The sequence below is a fragment of the Festucalex cinctus genome, chromosome 15 (genome assembly GCF_051991245.1).
Source record: "Festucalex cinctus isolate MCC-2025b chromosome 15, RoL_Fcin_1.0, whole genome shotgun sequence".
Lineage (NCBI taxonomy): Eukaryota > Metazoa > Chordata > Actinopteri > Syngnathiformes > Syngnathidae > Festucalex > Festucalex cinctus.
The window spans coordinates 2,817,501-2,840,141 of NC_135425.1; the positions used below are offsets into that span (position 1 = coordinate 2,817,501).

The 22,641-nt window shown below is 39.3% G+C and overlaps 1 protein-coding gene and 1 long non-coding RNA gene across 2 annotated transcripts in view; both read left to right on the top strand.

Moving 5' to 3' along the window:
- LOC144002077 (SWI/SNF-related matrix-associated actin-dependent regulator of chromatin subfamily B member 1-like) overlaps window positions 1-22,641 on the top strand; it is a 197,591-nt gene that overhangs the window by 121,247 nt on the left and 53,703 nt on the right. Inside the window, exons 5-6 of the mRNA XM_077496932.1 lie at window positions 1,587-1,714; window positions 1,781-1,947. Coding sequence (XP_077353058.1) covers window positions 1,587-1,714; window positions 1,781-1,947 — 295 coding nt within the window. The remainder of the gene's footprint in view (window positions 1-1,586; window positions 1,715-1,780; window positions 1,948-22,641) is intronic.
- Window positions 20,284-21,880, top strand: LOC144002585 (uncharacterized). The gene is made up of 5 exons (XR_013278773.1): window positions 20,284-20,820; window positions 20,955-21,001; window positions 21,088-21,129; window positions 21,204-21,237; window positions 21,335-21,880. It is a non-coding gene; the product is annotated as an uncharacterized LOC144002585 (long non-coding RNA).

The window sequence follows — 22,641 nt, forward strand, 5'->3', positions numbered from 1 at the left end:
CCACGGGGAAGCAGACGCCCCCACAGGGAGCTGGGACACGACACAGTCCAAGGCAGGACCCCTCGCGTCCCTGACAAAGGACAGGCTGAGAAGCCATGACACCTTCCTTTGTGACCTTGACCCACCACCGCAATTTTGTGGCGTTGAAGATGATGTGGCCTTTGAAGACGTTTTTTGTTTTTGAAGCCGTTCCTTTGCAGATGCCGTCTGATGGTTATTGGGCTGCAGTCAGCACCAGAAATGGCCTTAATTTGGGATGAGCATCGCCCCGTCTCTTGATGGGCAGCCATTCGGATCCTCCGGCTCGGTGCCGGTGAGATTTTTTTGGGTCTACCACTTGATTTTTTTTATCCATAAACCTCAGGATCTTTTAAGAAATGCAAAATGACTGTCTTACTGCGTCCAACCTCAGCAGCGATAGCACGTTGTGAGAGGGCTTGTCTATGCAGCTCAACAATCCTGCCACTTTCGAAGGCAGTGAGTTTTTTTTTGCTTTTCCCATCAAAAGGTCTTGACAGTGTGATTACTTGACAGAAAATGACATGGAATCCAAATTTTTGCACAGATTTGGGCTTTTAAAGGATGTGGTCTTAAACTTTTGATCAGCTGATGAACAGCCTATTTCAGTTCAATTGTTCTTTTCAATAAATTGCCTGCTCAAAATATTTGGTCTCTTGTTCCCATTTCTTCTTTTTGCATTCTGAAACTCTACTTAGAACCTTCTTAAGATACAACAGTGGAAAATGCAAATTCTTGCAATTTTTTAACTGGTCTTAAGATTTTGATCAGGAGTGTATGTATATATATATATATATATATATGTATGTATGTATGTATGTATGTATATATATATATATATATATATATATATATATATATATATATATATATATATATATATAATGTATGTATGTGTATGTATATATATATATATGTATGTATATATGTATATGTATATATATATATATATATATATATATATATATGTATATATATATAGAATGTATGTATGTGTATATATATATATATAGAATGTATGTATGTGTATAAATATATATATATATAATGTATGTATGTATATATATATATATATATATATATATATATGTGTGTATATATAAATATGTATATGTATATATATATATATATATATATATATATATGTGTGTATATATAAATATGTATATGTAAATATATATATATATATATATATGTATATATATATATATATGTATATATATGAAACGTCTTTCCTTTGAGCCTATGTATGTAGAATAATTTTAACTTGATAGCAGTTTTTGGTTTAAGAATTTATTCTTTTTTCTTTTCTTTTCTTTTTGTAGATTTTATATTTACAGTTTATTGTTGGGATTGATTGGGCATATTGCCGCTAAAGTGCCCCCCCCCCACTTGACTTTGCTCTACTAATGTAGCTCTTGTGTAAAAAATAGCGCGAATCACTGGTCTCACACTCGAAATGAATTGCTAAGTTTAGTTTTTGATGTCCCCTAATGATGCATTGTACTGCATGCAGTATGCATAATATGTACATGAAAAGACCTTCCTGAAATGCTGTCTCTCTCTAGCTTTGATGATCATGATCCTGCTGTAATCCATGAGAACGCTGCCCAAGTAGAGGTGCTGGTTCCCATTCGCCTTGACATGGAGATAGATGGTCAAAAACTCAGAGATGCTTTCACATGGAACATGAATGGTAAAGCTCATTGCCAGTAAGGTCGAGTTTGCTTTTCTTTTTAACTTTGACTCCGTTTCCCAACAGAGAAATTGATGAGCCCAGAGATGTTTGCAGAAATTCTGTGTGATGACTTGGACCTGAATCCTCTGACCTTTGTCCCTGCCATCACCTCAGCCATTCGTCAGCAGATTGAGTCGTACCCCACAGACAGCATTTTAGAGGAGCAGGCAGACCAAAGAGTTATTATCAAGGTGGGTTCTGAAACAAACAGGGTTCCCGCGGGGTCTTAAAAAGTCTTAAAAAAAAGTCTAAAATTCAGAAAGTTAAATTTTAGGCCTAAAATGTTTTTAAAAAACAGCCATATTTTCATCCTAGGTCTAAAATTTAATTTACCCAAGTCTAAAAATCCGTTCCTTACATGCTGAGAAGTGTCTTCTCTGTAGAAAGAAAGAAAAAGAAAGAACGAACTAGAGCTGCGAGCAGCTATAAAGGGCCCTCGCAACCCGGGCCACGTTGGGGTATTTGCATGTCGGGGTACTGGCATGTTGGGGTACTGTTTCATAGGAAACCGTCTAAATTGTAAATGTTTTTGACATGCTTTGTGTTTGCAAAGTTTCATGGAAGGCCAAAAATGATGCACAATTAAAATAAAATCAAAATGGATTGGCACATGGCTATAGAATATTTTTTGGAGGTATTAGGCTGATAGGTATGCTTCCCAATATTCACACATCTAGCTGAACCATATAATCGGATATACTTCATAAAAATATCTAGATGGCGCTATTGAGCCATTTATTACAAATTGCACAACAAATTATAAAATATTCATGTTCATGAGAGATCTGATCTGTGTGCAGTTTTGTGATTTTTTTCCCCGTGTTTAGACTCTCAAAAAAAAATTCTTTGCAAACAATGCATCCCTAAAGCAAAGGCAAGTGACAAAATAAAAAATTTCAATAACTTTTCATCTTAAATATCTTAAGATGAAACATGCCAAAGAATGAAGAAGATGTGATAAGTTTTGCAGAAAATATGACCCCTATAAAAAATCACCCTTGGTCAGGTGGTCAGGACGTAATTAGGATCAATCCCACCACACAGAGACACCTTCTGCCTGTATCGTTGTTTTTGATCTTCCGGTAAATCGTGAAAATACTGCGTAAATGACATCAGTTTGATAAGCTCTACCGTGTAACTCACGAGTGTACCTTGTGAACCGGCGGACACCCAAGATGGCGCCCGAAGGAAAAACTCCCATGATGCATTACGATGTGCAAGCGACCTATACGCGGGATTATGTCGGCTGGAACCATTGACAGGCATATTTTGTCATTCTTACTCGATGACGCTGTTGCGACAAGGGGAATTCCGTGCTGGTTACAGCACCGCCACCTGGCGGTCGGGAGGGACGAAATAGAACTTGCCTTGCCTTGAATCTAGATAGGATAATGTCGAAACAAAATTTAATAACTAGAGCTGCGAGCAGCTATAAAGGGCCCTCGCAACCTGGGCCACGTTGGGGTATTTGCATGTCGGGGTACTGGCATGGTGGGGTACTGTTTCATAGGATCCGTCTAAATTGTAAATGTTTTTGACATGCTTTGTGTTTGCAAAGTTTCATGGAAGGCCAAAAATGATGCACAATTAAAATAAAATCAAAATGGATTGGCACATGGCTATAGAATAATTTTTGGAAGTATTAGGCTGATAGGTATGCCTCCCAATATTCACACATCTAGCTGAACCATATAATCGGATATACTTCATAAAAATATCTAGACGGCGCTATTGAGCCATTTATTTCAAATTGCACAACAAATTATAAAATATTCATGTTCGTGAGAGATCTGATCTGTGTGCAAAATTTTGTGTTTTTGCCCATGTTTAGACTCTCAAGAAAAAAATTTCTTTGCAAACAATGCATCGCGACAGCAAAGGCGTGTGACAAAATAAAGAATTTCAATAACTTTTCATCTTAAATATCTTAAGATGAAACATGCCAAAGAATGAAGACGATGTGATAAGTTTTGCAGAAAATATGACCCCTATAAAAGGCCCCAAAAAGTGGCTACAAATACCAAAGTAAATCAAAATGTCAGACTTCCTGTTTGGTTTAGCATTTGGTTCCAAGAGACTTTTTTGTACATCGTGGGCTCTTATGTATGCCTCCAAATTAGCATATCTCTAGGTGAAACGTACAACCGTGAATGCTTCGTTAAAGAGTTTTTTTTTTTTTTTGAGCACAAAATGTGATGCCCGGCCCCTGGGTGACTTCTTGTTGGGTTTAGCACATTGCACCCAGAGACTTTTTTGTACATCGTGGGCTGTTACATATGTCTCCAAACTTTCGTAGCTCTAGCTGCTTCGTACAACTGGGAATGCTTCATTAAGAAGGATTTTTTTTTCCTTTGCAAACAAGTGCATGCCACGACAACAGCGTGCGACGAAATAAAAACCTTTCAATAAATTTTCATCGTCAACATCTTAAGATGAATCACACCAAGTTTGAAGATGATCGGATAAACTCTGTAGGAGTTCGTTAAAATGAGACCCCTATGAAATGGCCAAAAAAATGGCAACACGTTCCAAAGTAAATAAAAATGGCGGACTTCCTGTTGGGGTTAGCATATGTTTCAAAAAGAGTTTTTTGTACCTCGAGGCCTGTTACATATGTCTTCAAATTTTGGTAACTCTAGGTAAAACGTACAACCGGGAATGCTTCGTTAAAGAGGAGTTTTTTAGCTCAAAATGTGATGCCCGGCCCCTGGGGGACTTCCTGTTGGGTTTAGCACATAGCACCAAGAGACTTTTTTGTACATTGTGGGCTGTTACATATGTCTACAAATTTTCGTAGCTCTAGCTGCTTCGTACAACTGGGAATTCTTCATTAAGAATATTTTTTTTTTCCTTTGCAAACAAGTGCATGCCACGGCAACAGCGTACGACGAAATAAAAAGCTTTCAATAACTTTTCATCTTCAACATCTAAAGATGAATCACACCAAGTTTGAAGATGATGTGATAAACTCTGTAGGAGGAGTTTGTTAAAATATGACCCCTATGAAATGGCCAAAAAAAAATGGCAACACATTCCAAAGTAAATCAAAATGGCGGACGTCCTGTTAGGTTTAGCAGATGGTTCAAAAAGAGTTTTTTGTACCTCGAGGGCTGTTATATACCTCTACAAATTTTGGTAACTCTAGGTGAAATGTACAGCCGGGTATGCTTTGTTAAAGAGGAGTTTTTTTTAGCTCAAAATGTGATGCCCGGCCCCTGGGGGACTTCCTGTTGGGTTTAGCACAGGGCACCAAGAGACTTTTTTTGTACATCTTGGGCTGTTACATATGTCTACAAATTTTCGTAGCTCTAGCTGCTTCGTACAAATGGGGATGCTTCTTTAAGGATATTTTTTTCCTTTGCAAACAGTGCATGCCATGACAACAGCGTGCGACGAAATACAAAGCTTTCAATAACTTTTCATCTTCAACATCTTAAGATGAATCACACCAAGTTTGAAGATGATCGGATAAACACTGTAGGAGGAGTTCGTTAAAATAAGACCCCAATGAAATGGCCAAAAAAATGGCAACACGTTCCAAAATAAATCAAAATGGTGGACTTCCTGTTAGGTTTAGCATATGGTTCAAAAAGAGTTTTTTGTAGGTCATAGTCTGTTACATATGTGTACCAATTTTCGTAGCTCTAGGTTAAACGTACCACCGGCAATGCTTCGTTAAGTAAGAATTTTGAAACTGTAAATCTGATGCCCCGCCACCGTCATATAGTATGTCAAAAACTTTTGATTTTTTACCATGATGTTGTCTCAGGTGTTGAGATGGTACATCCCAAGTTTGAAGTCAATCGGGTTAACAGTGTAGGAGAAGCGGGTTTACAATTTTGGTAAAAATACCGTAAGTGGGGTATTTTTTTTTTCTGCCTCAAGGGCTAGGTGGCGCTGCATATATAACTGAATGTTGTCATAGAGATACCTTCAGGCCTTGACGATAAACATACATGTCAAGTTTGGGATTTTTTGGAGCATGTACCGGGGAGTTATCAAGCATATCCTTTTTCATTGCGAAACGTGTTTACAATTTTTGTAAAAATGCCGTAAGTGGGGTATTTTTTTTCATGCCTCAAGGGCTAGGTGGCGCTGCATATATAACTGAATGTTGTCATCGAGATACCTTCAGGCCTTGACGATAAACATACATGTCAAGTTTGGGATAGTTTGGAGCATGTACCGGGGAGTTATTAAGAATATCCCTTTTCAGTGCGAAACACAAATTTTGATGCCCCGCCCTCATCATATAGTATTTCGAAAAGTCAAGATTTTTCCCCCTGTCGTTGGCTCAGGTCTTGACATGGTCCAGGTCAAGTCTTAACTCAGTCGGATGAAACGTGTAGGAGAAGCGGGCAAAAGTATGACCCCTGTAAATGTGCAAAAATTGGACATTTAAATACTCATACCTCACTTCCTGTCTATTTTAGGGTACACAAATCAAAGAGGATTTTGTTCATCTTGATGTGCTACGGGTGCCACACAATTTTCGTCGCCGTAGGACAATCGTAGCGGGACAGGGATCCGTTTAACCTATGTAGGTGGCGCTATGGAGCCATTTTTCTGTTATCATGTATGGCGACTTTAAAATATCACATTGTTCGCCAGGCCTGATGTGCGTGTAAATATTGGTGAGTTTTCATTCACGTTTAGCGTCTCAAAAATGCGATTGTTTGTGGAGAAGAATAATAATAAGAATAATAAGAAGAATTCCTACAAAAACAATAGGGCCTCGCAGCGGCACCGCTGGATAGGTCTGATGCCAGTGAACATTTTGAGTGGTGGAAAGTAAAAGAATATTCATAAATGACTGAGTTATCACACTGAGAATGAGTTTACAATTTTGGTAAAAATACCGTAAGTGGGGTATTTTTTTTTTCTGCCTCAAGGGCTAGGTGGCGCTGCATATATAACTGAATGTTGTCATAGAGATACCTTCAGGCCTTGACGATAAACATACATGTCAAGTTTGGGATTTTTTGGAGCATGTACCGGGGAGTTATCAAGCATATCCTTTTTCATTGCGAAACGTGTTTACAATTTTTGTAAAAATGCCGTAAGTGGGGTATTTTTTTTTCATGCCTCAAGGGCTAGGTGGCGCTGCATATATAACTGAATGTTGTCATCGAGATACCTTCAGGCCTTGACGATAAACATACATGTCAAGTTTGGGATAGTTTGGAGCATGTACCGGGGAGTTATTAACTCATTCACTGCCTTTGACAAGTATACTTGTCAATTGTATTTTTTAGAGCGGTGCTAAATGGGGGCGAATCTGAGCATGCTCCACTGTAAATATCAAACTTGGAAACAACTTTACTGATGCCCAACCACCGGTAGATGACATCATTGCCCCATTTTATAGGAAATAAACACAGTTTCAGAGTCCATGGGAGAAATGGCTGTATTTTGGCAAACCTACATTTTTCTGCTGTCAATTATAAAAGAACGGGATGGGACAAAAAGTAGGGAGTCTATTCTGTTATTTGGTAGATTGGGTTTATATATAATTATTGAATGTAATATCACGTGAGTATTGGAAATGTAAAAATTTTCTATAATGACTGGCAGTGAATGAGTTTTAAGAATATCCCTTTTCAGTGCGAAACACAAATTTTGATGCCCCGCCCTCATCATATAGTATTTCGAAAAGTCAAGATTTTTCCCCCTGTCGTTGGCTCAGGTCTTGACATGGTCCAGGTCAAGTCTTAACTCAGTCGGATGAAACGTGTAGGAGAAGCGGGCAAAAGTATGACCCCTGTAAATGTGCAAAAATTGGACATTTAAATACTCATACCTCACTTCCTGTCTATTTTAGGGTACACAAATCAAAGAGGATTTTGTTCATCTTGATGTGCTACGGGTGCCACACAATTTTCGTCGCCATAGGACAATCGTAGCGGGACAGGGATCCGTTTAACCTATGTAGGTGGCGCTATGGAGCCATTTTTCTGTTATCATGTATGGCGACTTTAAAATATCACATTGTTCGCCAGGCCTGATGTGCGTGTAAATATTGGTGAGTTTTCATTCACGTTTAGCGTCTCAAAAATGCGATTGTTTGTGGAGAAGAAGAATAATAAGAATAATAAGAAGAATTCCTACAAAAACAATGGGGCCTCGCAGCGGCACCGCTGGATAGGTCTGATGCCAGTGAACATTTTGAGTGGTGGAAAGTAAAAGAATATTCATAAATGACTGAGTTATCACACTGAGAATGAGTTTACAATTTTGGTAAAAATACCGTAAGTGGGGTATTTTTTTTTTCTGCCTCAAGGGCTAGGTGGCGCTGCATATATAACTGAATGTTGTCATAGAGATACCTTCAGGCCTTGACGATAAACATACATGTCAAGTTTGGGATTTTTTGGAGCATGTACCGGGGAGTTATCAAGCATATCCTTTTTCATTGCGAAACGTGTTTACAATTTTTGTAAAAATGCCGTAAGTGGGGTATTTTTTTTTCATGCCTCAAGGGCTAGGTGGCGCTGCATATATAACTGAATGTTGTCATCGAGATACCTTCAGGCCTTGACGATAAACATACATGTCAAGTTTGGGATAGTTTGGAGCATGTACCGGGGAGTTATTAACTCATTCACTGCCTTTGACAAGTATACTTGTCAATTGTATTTTTTAGAGCGGTGCTAAATGGGGGCGAATCTGAGCATGCTCCACTGTAAATATCAAACTTGGAAACAACTTTACTGATGCCCAACCACCGGTAGATGACATCATTGCCCCATTTTATAGGAAATAAACACAGTTTCAGAGTCCATGGGAGAAATGGCTGTATTTTGGCAAACCTACATTTTTCTGCTGTCAATTATAAAAGAACGGGATGGGACAAAAAGTAGGGAGTCTATTCTGTTATTTGGTAGATTGGGTTTATATATAATTATTGAATGTAATATCACGTGAGTATTGGAAATGTAAAAATTTTCTATAATGACTGGCAGTGAATGAGTTTTAAGAATATCCCTTTTCAGTGCGAAACACAAATTTTGATGCCCCGCCCTCATCATATAGTATTTCGAAAAGTCAAGATTTTTCCCCCTGTCGTTGGCTCAGGTCTTGACATGGTCCAGGTCAAGTCTTAACTCAGTCGGATGAAACGTGTAGGAGAAGCGGGCAAAAGTATGACCCCTGTAAATGTGCAAAAATTGGACATTTAAATACTCATACCTCACTTCCTGTCTATTTTAGGGTACACAAATCAAAGAGGATTTTGTTCATCTTGATGTGCTACGGGTGCCACACAATTTTCGTCGCCGTAGGACAATCGTAGCGGGACAGGGATCCGTTTAACCTATGTAGGTGGCGCTATGGAGCCATTTTTCTGTTATCATGTATGGCGACTTTAAAATATCACATTGTTCGCCAGGCCTGATGTGCGTGTAAATATTGGTGAGTTTTCATTCACGTTTAGCGTCTCAAAAATGCGATTGTTTGTGGAGAAGAATAATAATAAGAATAATAAGAAGAATTCCTACAAAAACAATAGGGCCTCGCAGCGGCACCGCTGGATAGGTCTGATGCCAGTGAACATTTTGAGTGGTGGAAAGTAAAAGAATATTCATAAATGACTGAGTTATCACACTGAGAATGAGTTTACAATTTTGGTAAAAATACCGTAAGTGGGGTATTTTTTTTTTCTGCCTCAAGGGCTAGGTGGCGCTGCATATATAACTGAATGTTGTCATAGAGATACCTTCAGGCCTTGACGATAAACATACATGTCAAGTTTGGGATTTTTTGGAGCATGTACCGGGGAGTTATCAAGCATATCCTTTTTCATTGCGAAACGTGTTTACAATTTTTGTAAAAATGCCGTAAGTGGGGTATTTTTTTTTCATGCCTCAAGGGCTAGGTGGCGCTGCATATATAACTGAATGTTGTCATCGAGATACCTTCAGGCCTTGACGATAAACATACATGTCAAGTTTGGGATAGTTTGGAGCATGTACCGGGGAGTTATTAACTCATTCACTGCCTTTGACAAGTATACTTGTCAATTGTATTTTTTAGAGCGGTGCTAAATGGGGGCGAATCTGAGCATGCTCCACTGTAAATATCAAACTTGGAAACAACTTTACTGATGCCCAACCACCGGTAGATGACATCATTGCCCAATTTTATAGGAAATAAACACAGTTTCAGAGTCCATGGGAGAAATGGCTGTATTTTGGCAAACCTACATTTTTCTGCTGTCAATTATAAAAGAACGGGATGGGACAAAAAGTAGGGAGTCTATTCTGTTATTTGGTAGATTGGGTTTATATATAATTATTGAATGTAATATCACGTGAGTATTGGAAATGTAAAAATTTTCTATAATGACTGGCAGTGAATGAGTTTTAAGAATATCCCTTTTCAGTGCGAAACACAAATTTTGATGCCCCGCCCTCATCATATAGTATTTCGAAAAGTCAAGATTTTTCCCCCTGTCGTTGGCTCAGGTCTTGACATGGTCCAGGTCAAGTCTTAACTCAGTCGGATGAAACGTGTAGGAGAAGCGGGCAAAAGTATGACCCCTGTAAATGTGCAAAAATTGGACATTTAAATACTCATACCTCACTTCCTGTCTATTTTAGGGTACACAAATCAAAGAGGATTTTGTTCATCTTGATGTGCTACGGGTGCCACACAATTTTCGTCGCCGTAGGACAATCGTAGCGGGACAGGGATCCGTTTAACCTATGTAGGTGGCGCTATGGAGCCATTTTTCTGTTATCATGTATGGCGACTTTAAAATATCACATTGTTCGCCAGGCCTGATGTGCGTGTAAATATTGGTGAGTTTTCATTCACGTTTAGCGTCTCAAAAATGCGATTGTTTGTGGAGAAGAATAATAATAAGAATAATAAGAAGAATTCCTACAAAAACAATAGGGCCTCGCAGCGGCACCGCTGGATAGGTCTGATGCCAGTGAACATTTTGAGTGGTGGAAAGTAAAAGAATATTCATAAATGACTGAGTTATCACACTGAGAATGAGTCTAGATAGGATAATGTCGAAACAAAATTTAATAACTAGAGCTGCGAGCAGCTATAAAGGGCCCTCGCAACCTGGGCCACGTTGGGGTATTTGCATGTCGGGGTACTGGCATGGTGGGGTACTGTTTCATAGGATCCGTCTAAATTGTAAATGTTTTTGACATGCTTTGTGTTTGCAAAGTTTCATGGAAGGCCAAAAATGATGCACAATTAAAATAAAATCAAAATGGATTGGCACATGGCTATAGAATAATTTTTGGAAGTATTAGGCTGATAGGTATGCCTCCCAATATTCACACATCTAGCTGAACCATATAATCGGATATACTTCATAAAAATATCTAGACGGCGCTATTGAGCCATTTATTTCAAATTGCACAACAAATTATAAAATATTCATGTTCGTGAGAGATCTGATCTGTGTGCAAAATTTTGTGTTTTTGCCCATGTTTAGACTCTCAAGAAAAAAATTTCTTTGCAAACAATGCATCGCGACAGCAAAGGCGTGTGACAAAATAAAGAATTTCAATAACTTTTCATCTTAAATATCTTAAGATGAAACATGCCAAAGAATGAAGACGATGTGATAAGTTTTGCAGAAAATATGACCCCTATAAAAGGCCCCAAAAAGTGGCTACAAATACCAAAGTAAATCAAAATGTCAGACTTCCTGTTTGGTTTAGCATTTGGTTCCAAGAGACTTTTTTGTACATCGTGGGCTCTTATGTATGCCTCCAAATTAGCATATCTCTAGGTGAAACGTACAACCGTGAATGCTTCGTTAAAGAGTTTTTTTTTTTTTGAGCACAAAATGTGATGCCCGGCCCCTGGGGGACTTCTTGTTGGGTTTAGCACATTGCACCCAGAGACTTTTTTGTACATCGTGGGCTGTTACATATGTCTCCAAACTTTCGTAGCTCTAGCTGCTTTGTACAACTGGGAATGCTTCATTAAGAAGGATTTTTTTTTCCTTTGCAAACAAGTGCATGCCACGACAACAGCGTGCGACGAAATAAAAACCTTTCAATAAATTTTCATCGTCAACATCTTAAGATGAATCACACCAAGTTTGAAGATGATCGGATAAACTCTGTAGGAGTTCGTTAAAATGAGACCCCTATGAAATGGCCAAAAAAATGGCAACACGTTCCAAAGTAAATAAAAATGGCGGACTTCCTGTTGGGGTTAGCATATGTTTCAAAAAGAGTTTTTTGTACCTCGAGGCCTGTTACATATGTCTTCAAATTTTGGTAACTCTAGGTAAAACGTACAACCGGGAATGCTTCGTTAAAGAGGAGTTTTTTAGCTCAAAATGTGATGCCCGGCCCCTGGGGGACTTCCTGTTGGGTTTAGCACATAGCACCAAGAGACTTTTTTGTACATTGTGGGCTGTTACATATGTCTACAAATTTTCGTAGCTCTAGCTGCTTCGTACAACTGGGAATTCTTCATTAAGAATATATTTTTTTTCCTTTGCAAACAAGTGCATGCCACGGCAACAGCGTACGACGAAATAAAAACCTTTCAATATTTTTTCATCTTCAACATCTAAAGATGAATCACACCAAGTTTGAAGATGATGTGATAAACTCTGTAGGAGGAGTTTGTTAAAATATGACCCCTATGAAATGGCCAAAAAAAAATGGCAACACATTCCAAAGTAAATCAAAATGGCGGACGTCCTGTTAGGTTTAGCAGATGGTTCAAAAAGAGTTTTTTGTACCTCGAGGGCTGTTATATACCTCTACAAATTTTGGTAACTCTAGGTGAAACGTACAGCCGGGTATGCTTTGTTAAAGAGGAGTTTTTTTTAGCTCAAAATGTGATGCCCGGCCCCTGGGGGACTTCCTGTTGGGTTTAGCACAGGGCACCAAGAGACTTTTTTTGTACATCTTGGGCTGTTACATATGTCTACAAATTTTCGTAGCTCTAGCTGCTTCGTACAAATGGGGATGCTTCTTTAAGGATATTTTTTTCCTTTGCAAACAGTGCATGCCATGACAACAGCGTGCGACGAAATACAAAGCTTTCAATAACTTTTCATCTTCAACATCTTAAGATGATTCACACCAAGTTTGAAGATGATCGGATAAACACTGTAGGAGGAGTTCGTTAAAATAAGACCCCAATGAAATGGCCAAAAAAATGGCAACACGTTCCAAAATAAATCAAAATGGTGGACTTCCTGTTAGGTTTAGCATATGGTTCAAAAAGAGTTTTTTGTAGGTCATAGTCTGTTACATATGTGTACCAATTTTCGTAGCTCTAGATTAAACGTACCACCGGCAATGCTTCGTTAAGTAAGAATTTTGAAACTGTAAATTTGATGCCCCGCCACCGTCATATAGTATGTCAAAAACTTTTGATTTTTTACCATGATGTTGCCTCAGGTGTTGAGATGGTACATCCCAAGTTTGAAGTCAATCGGGTTAACAGTGTAGGAGAAGCGGGTTTACAATTTTGGTAAAAATACCGTAAGTGGGGTATTTTTTTTTTCTGCCTCAAGGGCTAGGTGGCGCTGCATATATAACTGAATGTTGTCATAGAGATACCTTCAGGCCTTGACGATAAACATACATGTCAAGTTTGGGATTTTTTGGAGCATGTACCGGGGAGTTATCAAGCATATCCTTTTTCATTGCGAAACGTGTTTACAATTTTTGTAAAAATGCCGTAAGTGGGGTATTTTTTTTTCATGCCTCAAGGGCTAGGTGGCGCTGCATATATAACTGAATGTTGTCATCGAGATACCTTCAGGCCTTGACGATAAACATACATGTCAAGTTTGGGATAGTTTGGAGCATGTACCGGGGAGTTATTAAGAATATCCCTTTTCAGTGCGAAACACAAATTTTGATGCCCCGCCCTCATCATATAGTATTTCGAAAAGTCAAGATTTTTCCCCCTGTCGTTGGCTCAGGTCTTGACATGGTCCAGGTCAAGTCTTAACTCAGTCGGATGAAACGTGTAGGAGAAGCGGGCAAAAGTATGACCCCTGTAAATGTGCAAAAATTGGACATTTAAATACTCATACCTCACTTCCTGTCTATTTTAGGGTACACAAATCAAAGAGGATTTTGTTCATCTTGATGTGCTACGGGTGCCACACAATTTTCGTCGCCGTAGGACAATCGTAGCGGGACAGGGATCCGTTTAACCTATGTAGGTGGCGCTATGGAGCCATTTTTCTGTTATCATGTATGGCGACTTTAAAATATCACATTGTTCGCCAGGCCTGATGTGCGTGTAAATATTGGTGAGTTTTCATTCACGTTTAGCGTCTCAAAAATGCGATTGTTTGTGGAGAAGAATAATAATAAGAATAATAAGAAGAATTCCTACAAAAACAATAGGGCCTCGAAGCGGCACCGCTGGATAGGTCTGATGCCAGTGAACATTTTGAGTGGTGGAAAGTAAAAGAATATTCATAAATGACTGAGTTATCACACTGAGAATGAGTTTACAATTTTGGTAAAAATACCGTAAGTGGGGTATTTTTTTTTTCTGCCTCAAGGGCTAGGTGGCGCTGCATATATAACTGAATGTTGTCATAGAGATACCTTCAGGCCTTGACGATAAACATACATGTCAAGTTTGGGATTTTTTGGAGCATGTACCGGGGAGTTATCAAGCATATCCTTTTTCATTGCGAAACGTGTTTACAATTTTTGTAAAAATGCCGTAAGTGGGGTATTTTTTTTTCATGCCTCAAGGGCTAGGTGGCGCTGCATATATAACTGAATGTTGTCATCGAGATACCTTCAGGCCTTGACGATAAACATACATGTCAAGTTTGGGATAGTTTGGAGCATGTACCGGGGAGTTATTAAGAATATCCCTTTTCAGTGCGAAACACAAATTTTGATGCCCCGCCCTCATCATATAGTATTTCGAAAAGTCAAGATTTTTCCCCCTGTCGTTGGCTCAGGTCTTGACATGGTCCAGGTCAAGTCTTAACTCAGTCGGATGAAACGTGTAGGAGAAGCGGGCAAAAGTATGACCCCTGTAAATGTGCAAAAATTGGACATTTAAATACTCATACCTCACTTCCTGTCTATTTTAGGGTACACAAATCAAAGAGGATTTTGTTCATCTTGATGTGCTACGGGTGCCACACAATTTTCGTCGCCGTAGGACAATCGTAGCGGGACAGGGATCCGTTTAACCTATGTAGGTGGCGCTATGGAGCCATTTTTCTGTTATCATGTATGGCGACTTTAAAATATCACATTGTTCGCCAGGCCTGATGTGCGTGTAAATATTGGTGAGTTTTCATTCACGTTTAGCGTCTCAAAAATGCGATTGTTTGTGGAGAAGAATAATAATAAGAATAATAAGAAGAATTCCTACAAAAACAATAGGGCCTCGCAGCGGCACCGCCGCCGCCGCTACTCGCGCCCTAACTAGAGCTGCGAGCAGCTATAAAGGGCCCTCGCAACCTGGGCCACGTTGGGGTATTTGCATGTCGGGGTCAAATTGCACAACAATTTATAAAATATTCATGTTGGTGAGAGATCTGACCTGTGTGCAAAGTTTTGTGAGTTTTTCCCCCATGTTTAGACTCTCAAAAAAAAAATTTCGTTGCAAACAATGCATCCCTACATCAAAGGCGTGTGACAAAATAAAAAATTTCAATAACTTTTCATCTTAAATATCTTAAGATGAGACATGCCAAAGAATGAAGACGATGTGATAAGTTTTGCAGAAAATATGACCCCTATAAAAGGCCCCAAAAAGTGGCTACAAATACCAAAGTAAATCAAAATGGCAGGCTTCCTGTTTGGTTTAGCATATGGTTCCAAGAGACTTTTTTTGTACATCGTGGGCTCTTATGTATGCCTCCAAATTATCATAGCTCTAGGTGAAACGGGCAACCGGGAATGCTTCGTTAAAGAGGAGGGGTTTTTTAGCACAAAATGTGATGCCCGGCCCCTGGGGGACTTCCTGTTGGGTTTAGCACATGGCACCAAGATACTTTTTTTGTACATCGTGGGCTGTTACATATGTCTCCAAATTTTCGTAGCTCTAGCTGCTTCGTACAACTGGGAATGCTTCATTAAGAAGGATTTTTTTTTCCTTTGCAAGTGCATGCCACGACAACAGCGTGCGACGAAATAAAAAGCTTTCAATAACTTTTCATCTTCAACATCTTAAGATGAATCACACCAAGTTTGAAGATGATCGGAGAAACTCTGTAGGAGGAGTTCGTTAAAATAAGACCCCTATGAAATGGCCCAAAAAATGGCCACACATTCCAAAGTAAATCAAAATGGCGGACTTCTTGTTAGGTTTAGCATATGGTTCAAAAAGAGTTTTTTGTACTTCGAGGGCTGTTACATATGTCCTCAAATTTTGGTAACGCTCGGTGAAACGTACAGCCGGGAATGCTTCATTAAGTAAGAATTTTGAAACTCTAAATTTGATGCCTTGCCCCTGTCATATAGTATGTCAAAAACATTAGATTTTTTTACCATGATGTTGTCCCAGGTGTTGAGATGGTACAGCCCAAGTTTGAAGTCAATCGGGTTAACCGTGTAGGAGAAGCGGACAAAAGTATGACCCCTGTAAATGTGCAAAAATCGGCCAAAATTGGACATTTAAATGATCATACCTCACTTCCTGTCTATTTTAGGGTACACACATGAAAGAGGTTTTTGTTCATCTGGATGTGCTACAGGTGCCACAAAATTTTCATAGCCGTAGGACAATCGTAGCGGACCTGGGATCCGTTTAACTTATGTAGGGGGCGCTAAGGAGCCATTTTTCTGTTATCATATATGGTGACTTTAAAATATCAAATTTTTGGCCAGGCCTGACGTGTGTGTAAAGTTTGGTGAGTTTTTGTTCACGTTTAGTGTCTCAAAAATGCGATCGTTTGCGGAGAAGAATAATAACTAGAGCTGCGAGCAGCTATAAAGGGCCCTCGCAGCCCGGGCCACGTTGGGGTACTTGCACGTTGGGGTACTCGCACATTGGGGTACTCGCACATTTGGAGCAAAATTTCTTTTAACATGGCATGATGAACCTTGAAATGTGGATTTTTTTTTTGCCAGGTGTGATGTGTGTATCAAGCTCAATGGGTTTTGGTGAAAGTTAAGATCTGCAAAAATCAGTGTACTTTTTTATTTTTATGGAATGATTTGCCCTGATTTGTATTTTTTGTAAAAGTATATATACACATCATCGCTAGTACTCATTGCACAATGTTGCTGTTATTGTCCATAGAGGCTATCAAAAATAAATAAAACAAAATAAAAAAGTATGTATATTTGGATCGGTCTGATGCCAGTGAACATTTTGAGTGGTGGAAACTAAAAGAATATTCATAAATGACTTCATAATCACACTTAGAATGAGTTTACAATTTTTGTAAAAATACCGTAAGTGGGGTATTTTTTTTTCACGCCTCAAGGGCGAGGTGGCGCTGCATATATAACTGAATATTGTCATAGAGGTACCTTCAGGCGACTATAAACATACAGGTCAAGTTTGGGATTTTTTGGAGCATGTACCGGGGAGTTATTAAGCATATCTTTTTTCATTGCGAAACACAAATTTTGATGCCCCGCCCTCATCATATAGTATTTTGAAAAGTCAAGATTTTTCTCCCTGTCGTTGGCTCAGGTCTTGACAGAGCCCAGGTCAAGTCTGAAGTCAGTCGGATGAAACGTGTAGGAGAAGTGGGCAAAAGTATGCCCCCTGTAAATATGCTAAAATCGTAAAAAATGGGACATTCAAAAATTCGTAGCTCACTTCCTGTTCATTTTAGCATATAGGTCCAAGAGCCTTTTATGTAGGTCTTGGACTCCCTCATACACCTAAAAATTCTCGTAGATCTTGCTTAAACGTACAACCGGGGCTGCTTCGTTAAAAGTTTATTGGGGGTGCTATTGAGTCATTTTTGTAAAAATAGCACAATCAACAATAAAATATTGTTCATTTTACCAGGCAAGATGTGTGTGCCAAGTTTAATGAAAGGACTAGGTGGCGCTGTATTAAAAACTGAATTTTGTCATAGAGATACCTTCAGGCCTTGACTAGAAATATACATGTCAAGTTTGGGATTTTTTTTAAGCATGTACCGGAGTTATTCTGCATATCCTTCATTCACGAGACTGATTTTAATGTCCAGAGAGGCTATCAAAAATAAATACAACTAAATAAAAAATACACATCTTTGGATAGGTCTGATGCCAGTGAACATTTTGAGTGGTGGAAAGTAAAAGAATATTCATAAATGACTGAGTTATCACACTGAGAATGAGTTTACAATTTTTGTAAAAATACCGTAAGTGGGGTATTTTTTTTTTCTGCCTCAAGGGCTAGGTGGCGCTGCATATATAACTGAATGTTGTCATAGAGATACCTTCAGGCCTTGACGATAAACATACATGTCAAGTTTGGGATTTTTTGGAGCATGTACCGGGGAGTTATCAAGCATATCCTTTTTCATTGCGAAACGTGTTTACAATTTTTGTAAAAATACCGTAAGTGGGGTATTTTTTTTTTCATGCCTCAAGGGCTAGGTGGCGCTGCATATATAACTGAATGTTGTCATCGAGATACCTTCAGGCCTTGACGATAAACATAAATGTCAAGTTTGGGATAGTTTGGAGCATGTACCGGGGAGTTATTAAGAATATCCCTTTTCAGTGCGAAACACAAAGTTTGATGCCCCGCCCTCATCATATAGTATTTCGAAAAGTCAAGATTTTTCCCCCTGTCGTTGGCTCAGGTCTTGACATGGTCCAGGTCAAGTCTTAACTCAGTCGGATGAAACGTGTAGGAGAAGTGGGCAAAAGTATGCCCCCTGTAAATGTGCAAAAATCGTCAAAAATGGGACATTCAAAAATTCTTAGCTCACTTCCTGTTCATTTTACCATATGGGTCCAAGAGACTTTTTTGCAGGTCTTGGGCTCCCTCATACACCTAAAAATATTCGTCGTTCTTGCTTAAACGTACAACTAGGGCTGCTTCATTAAAAATTTCTAGGGGGCGCTATTGAGTCTTTTTTTCCAAAAATAGCACAATCAACAATAAAATATTGCTCATTTTACCAGGCCAGATGTGTGTGCCAAGTTTCACGAGTTTCTGTGCATGGTTATACCCTCAAAACTGGCGTTGTTTTCTTGGCGAGCAACGCTTAGCCACGCCCACAGCAATTCGCGAAAACTCACAAACTTCGTGTTGTGACATCATGAAGGCCGAAACCCTCATCTGAGCAAATATGAGGTAGGTCCAGTTAACGTGTTTGGAGAAAAATGTAGAAGAAAATTCGTAAGAAAAAAAAATTGCCACTCGGTGGCGCTAACAGTAAGATGAAATATAAGTTCGTAGATGTCTTTAGGGCTGGACTCTCATCAAATGTGTGAAATTTTGAGAATATAGGATCATCTGGGTCAAGTTCATGCAGCTTTTATTGTCACGAAAAATCTTCAGACTTTGCGTTACCGTAGCGGCCACACCCTTTGGCGAAAAGTTACAATATTCGGTGTGGGGCATGATCAACATCTTAAGGCTTTTCTGACCAATTTTCAACTGGATCCCTTCAACAAGCTCGGCACAGTAGCTAAAAACGTAAAGTATGACATTTATTGTTCCCACGAGGTGGCGCTATATGTATAACTGAATTTTATCATATAGATGTTTTCAGGCCGTGACTATTACGTTGCCTGAGAAGTTTGAGATTTTTTGGAGCTTGAACATGGGAGTTATTAAGCATTTGCTCTTTCTGGACAAATGAAATTTTAAAGGCAATATTTGATGCCCCGCCCCCGTCATATAGTATTTCGAAAGGGCAAGATGTTTTGCCCAGTTGTTCTCTCAGGTCTTGAGATGATAAATGCCAAGTTTGAAGTCAATTGGATGACAAATGTTTGCAAAGGGGGAAAAAGCATGACCACAGTGAATGTGCCAAAATAGGCCAAAATTGGACATTAAAAAATTCATAGCTCACTTCCTGTACATTTTAGCTACATGGTCCCAATAGACTTTTTTGTGCGTCTCGGGGTGCTACACGTGCCTGCCAATTTTTGTTGCTCTAGCTCAAACGTGCCGGGCTTGGTTTTTATTTTTCTACGCTAGGGGGCGCTATCGAGTCGCATTGTTATGACGACTTCATAATATCACATTTTTCGCCAGGCCTGAGGAGTGTGCAAAGTTTGGTGAGTTTTCGTGAATGTTTAGGTTCTCAAAATCGCGATCGTTTGCGGAGAATAAAGAAGAAGAAGAAGAAGAAGAAGAATTTTACAAAAACAATAGGGACCTCGCAGCGGTCGCTGCTCGGGCCCTAACTAGAAAACTTCCCGTGGAAATTTTGGATGTGACTGCTGACTCTTGCAAGGTGGAAAGCCGAATGCACTGGTCCGTTCTGGGTCACTTCCTACATGTTAACTTAGCATTGTCATTAGCATGCTAAGCTAACATTAGCATTAGCATGCTAACTTAACTCTTTGACCGCCATAAACGTTTAAAGACGTTCAGTATAATCCTAGGATTGGCCGCCGTAGACGTTAATTGACGTCTACTATGTTTTTTTATGGAAACGGGTGGAGGAAAGCCTTGGGCAGCTGTGCTCCAAGTATCAAGCCGATCGGGTTACTATAATGAGTATTCCTGGCCACTAGATGGCTGTGATGAGTCTTTTGGACAAGATCGGGTGGGAGACAACAGTAGAAGAAGAGAGGCTGAGCTAGAGTGTTGAGGGGGAGAGAATGGCTAACTTGGCTAAGGGAGTCAAAAAGGCTACAGATGGCAATCAGCTCACGCTTGATCCTTATTTTCAAAGCTCAAAAGCATCGACCAGTGCTCAAGAGCACAGTGATGACGGAGTTAAGTCATAGTTGAAGCGGTGACGCGGCCGTTTCGACCACATCCTAAGGCCCCACCGGCTCGCGATGATAATAACGTCCTAAGGCCCCACCGGCTAGCGATGCTAACACCGGAGAAAAGTGTTAACAACCGAGCACGTCTGCACAGATGACGTTTCATCGGACGATGACGACTACTATGGGTCCGATGCAAGACAGTCTTGGACAGTCTTTCGTCCTCCAAAGAACGTGAAGGTAAGCGCTAACATGCTAAGAGATTGCTAGTAAGATTACTAACTTTTCGGGCGATCTGCTAGCAGCGTGTGTAAATGTGCTGATATACACTAGAACATCTATTACCTATACAAACGTGAAAGTATATTCTATAGATCGTGCTCACAGCAACGTCCGACCGCTGGTTCTACGACAAAGAAAGGTAAAAAAAACAAAACGTTTTCAATACACTGCAACAATAAAAGTCAAGTCTTTCGATAGTATTGTAATTGTATATGTTTCTTTCAGCTCCTACTCAAAGTGACCCTTCTCACAGTGAGCAGAACAAAGGTAAAAAGAAAAAAAAAAGATTATCCACAGCACTAATAAAATATTTGATGGTAAACATCTTCTATAATTTACAGAATGTGCATCAACCAATACATCCAAGAAAAAAAGGTAAACATGCACACACACACACACACACACACACACACACACACATTGCATCACAGTGCTCTAAAATAATATATGATATTGACATGTATATTTGCAGATCCCAAAGATTCTGGCTGGCTTGAAGTTGATGAAGTTGGCTGGCAGCCAACCATCTTCCCCTTTGCTGCAAAACCAGGACCAAGGGATGCTGCAGCAGAGCTGAATTCCCACCTGCCAGCTGACATCCTGGAGCTCTTCATCACGGATGAACTTCTCCAGCACATCGTTCATCATACCAACATCTACGCAAATCAGTCCATGCAGAAGCAGACTGGCAAAAACAGTGGTGCAAATCCTTCTGCATCCCCCTAGCACGCACGGGATTACTCCACAATATATCACGCAAAAAGAAAAATTGTGTCGTTGAAACATCCACACAATTGTAAATAGTAACACGTACACACACACCACACATGCGCAGTTGCGCACGTGTAAATAGTTTGCAAAGAGTTTTCCAAATTGTTTGTTCGGATTGCTACTGTTGCATGTAAATAAACTGTTATTTTGCAATCAAAAAACACTTTTTTATTGTTGGGGTAGTGTTTTATAGAAGTTTAGGTGTTTGTAGAATCACTCATACAACAAAAAAAAAAAAGTGCCAAATTCACTAGAGTGCATGAAATAACATCGTTTCACAAAAAGCTTGATTTCTCCGTATTTTGGAAGAAAATAGAGGATTTGGGTGAAACGAAGCTGTTTTCTATTGTTGATTACTGAAGATCTGAATAAGGTAGAAACAATCTTTTTTTTTTAGATGAAAGATGAGACTTCAATCTTTCATTTGGTAGTATCCGCGTTTCCATAGTCCTAACACATTTTCTGTGGAGCTTGAAAGATCGGTAAAATTCTGTAAATCAGCTGGCAGTATGGGGTTACCTTTTCCGAAAATGGCTGGCAGTCAAAGAGTTAACATTAGCATGCTAACTTAGCATTAGCATGCTAACCTAGCATTAGCATGCTAACTTAGCATTAGCATGCTAACTTAGCATTAGCATGCTAACTTAGCATTAGCATTAGCATGTTAAATTAGCATTAGCATTAGCCTGCTAACTTAGCATTAGCATTACCATGCTAACTTAGCATTAGCATGCTAACTTAGCATTAGCATGCTCACTTAGCATTAGCATGCTAACTTAGCATTAGCAATAGCATGCTCTTAGCATTATCATGCAAAGCTAACATTAGCATTAGCATGCTAAGCTATCTTAACATTAGCATGTTAACTTAGCATTAGCATGCTCAGCTAACATTAGCATGCTAACTTAGCATTAGCATTAACATGCTAACCGAGCATTAGCATCCTAAGTTAACATTAACATGCTAACTTAGCACTAGCATGCTCACTTCCTGTTGATTTCAGGTCAC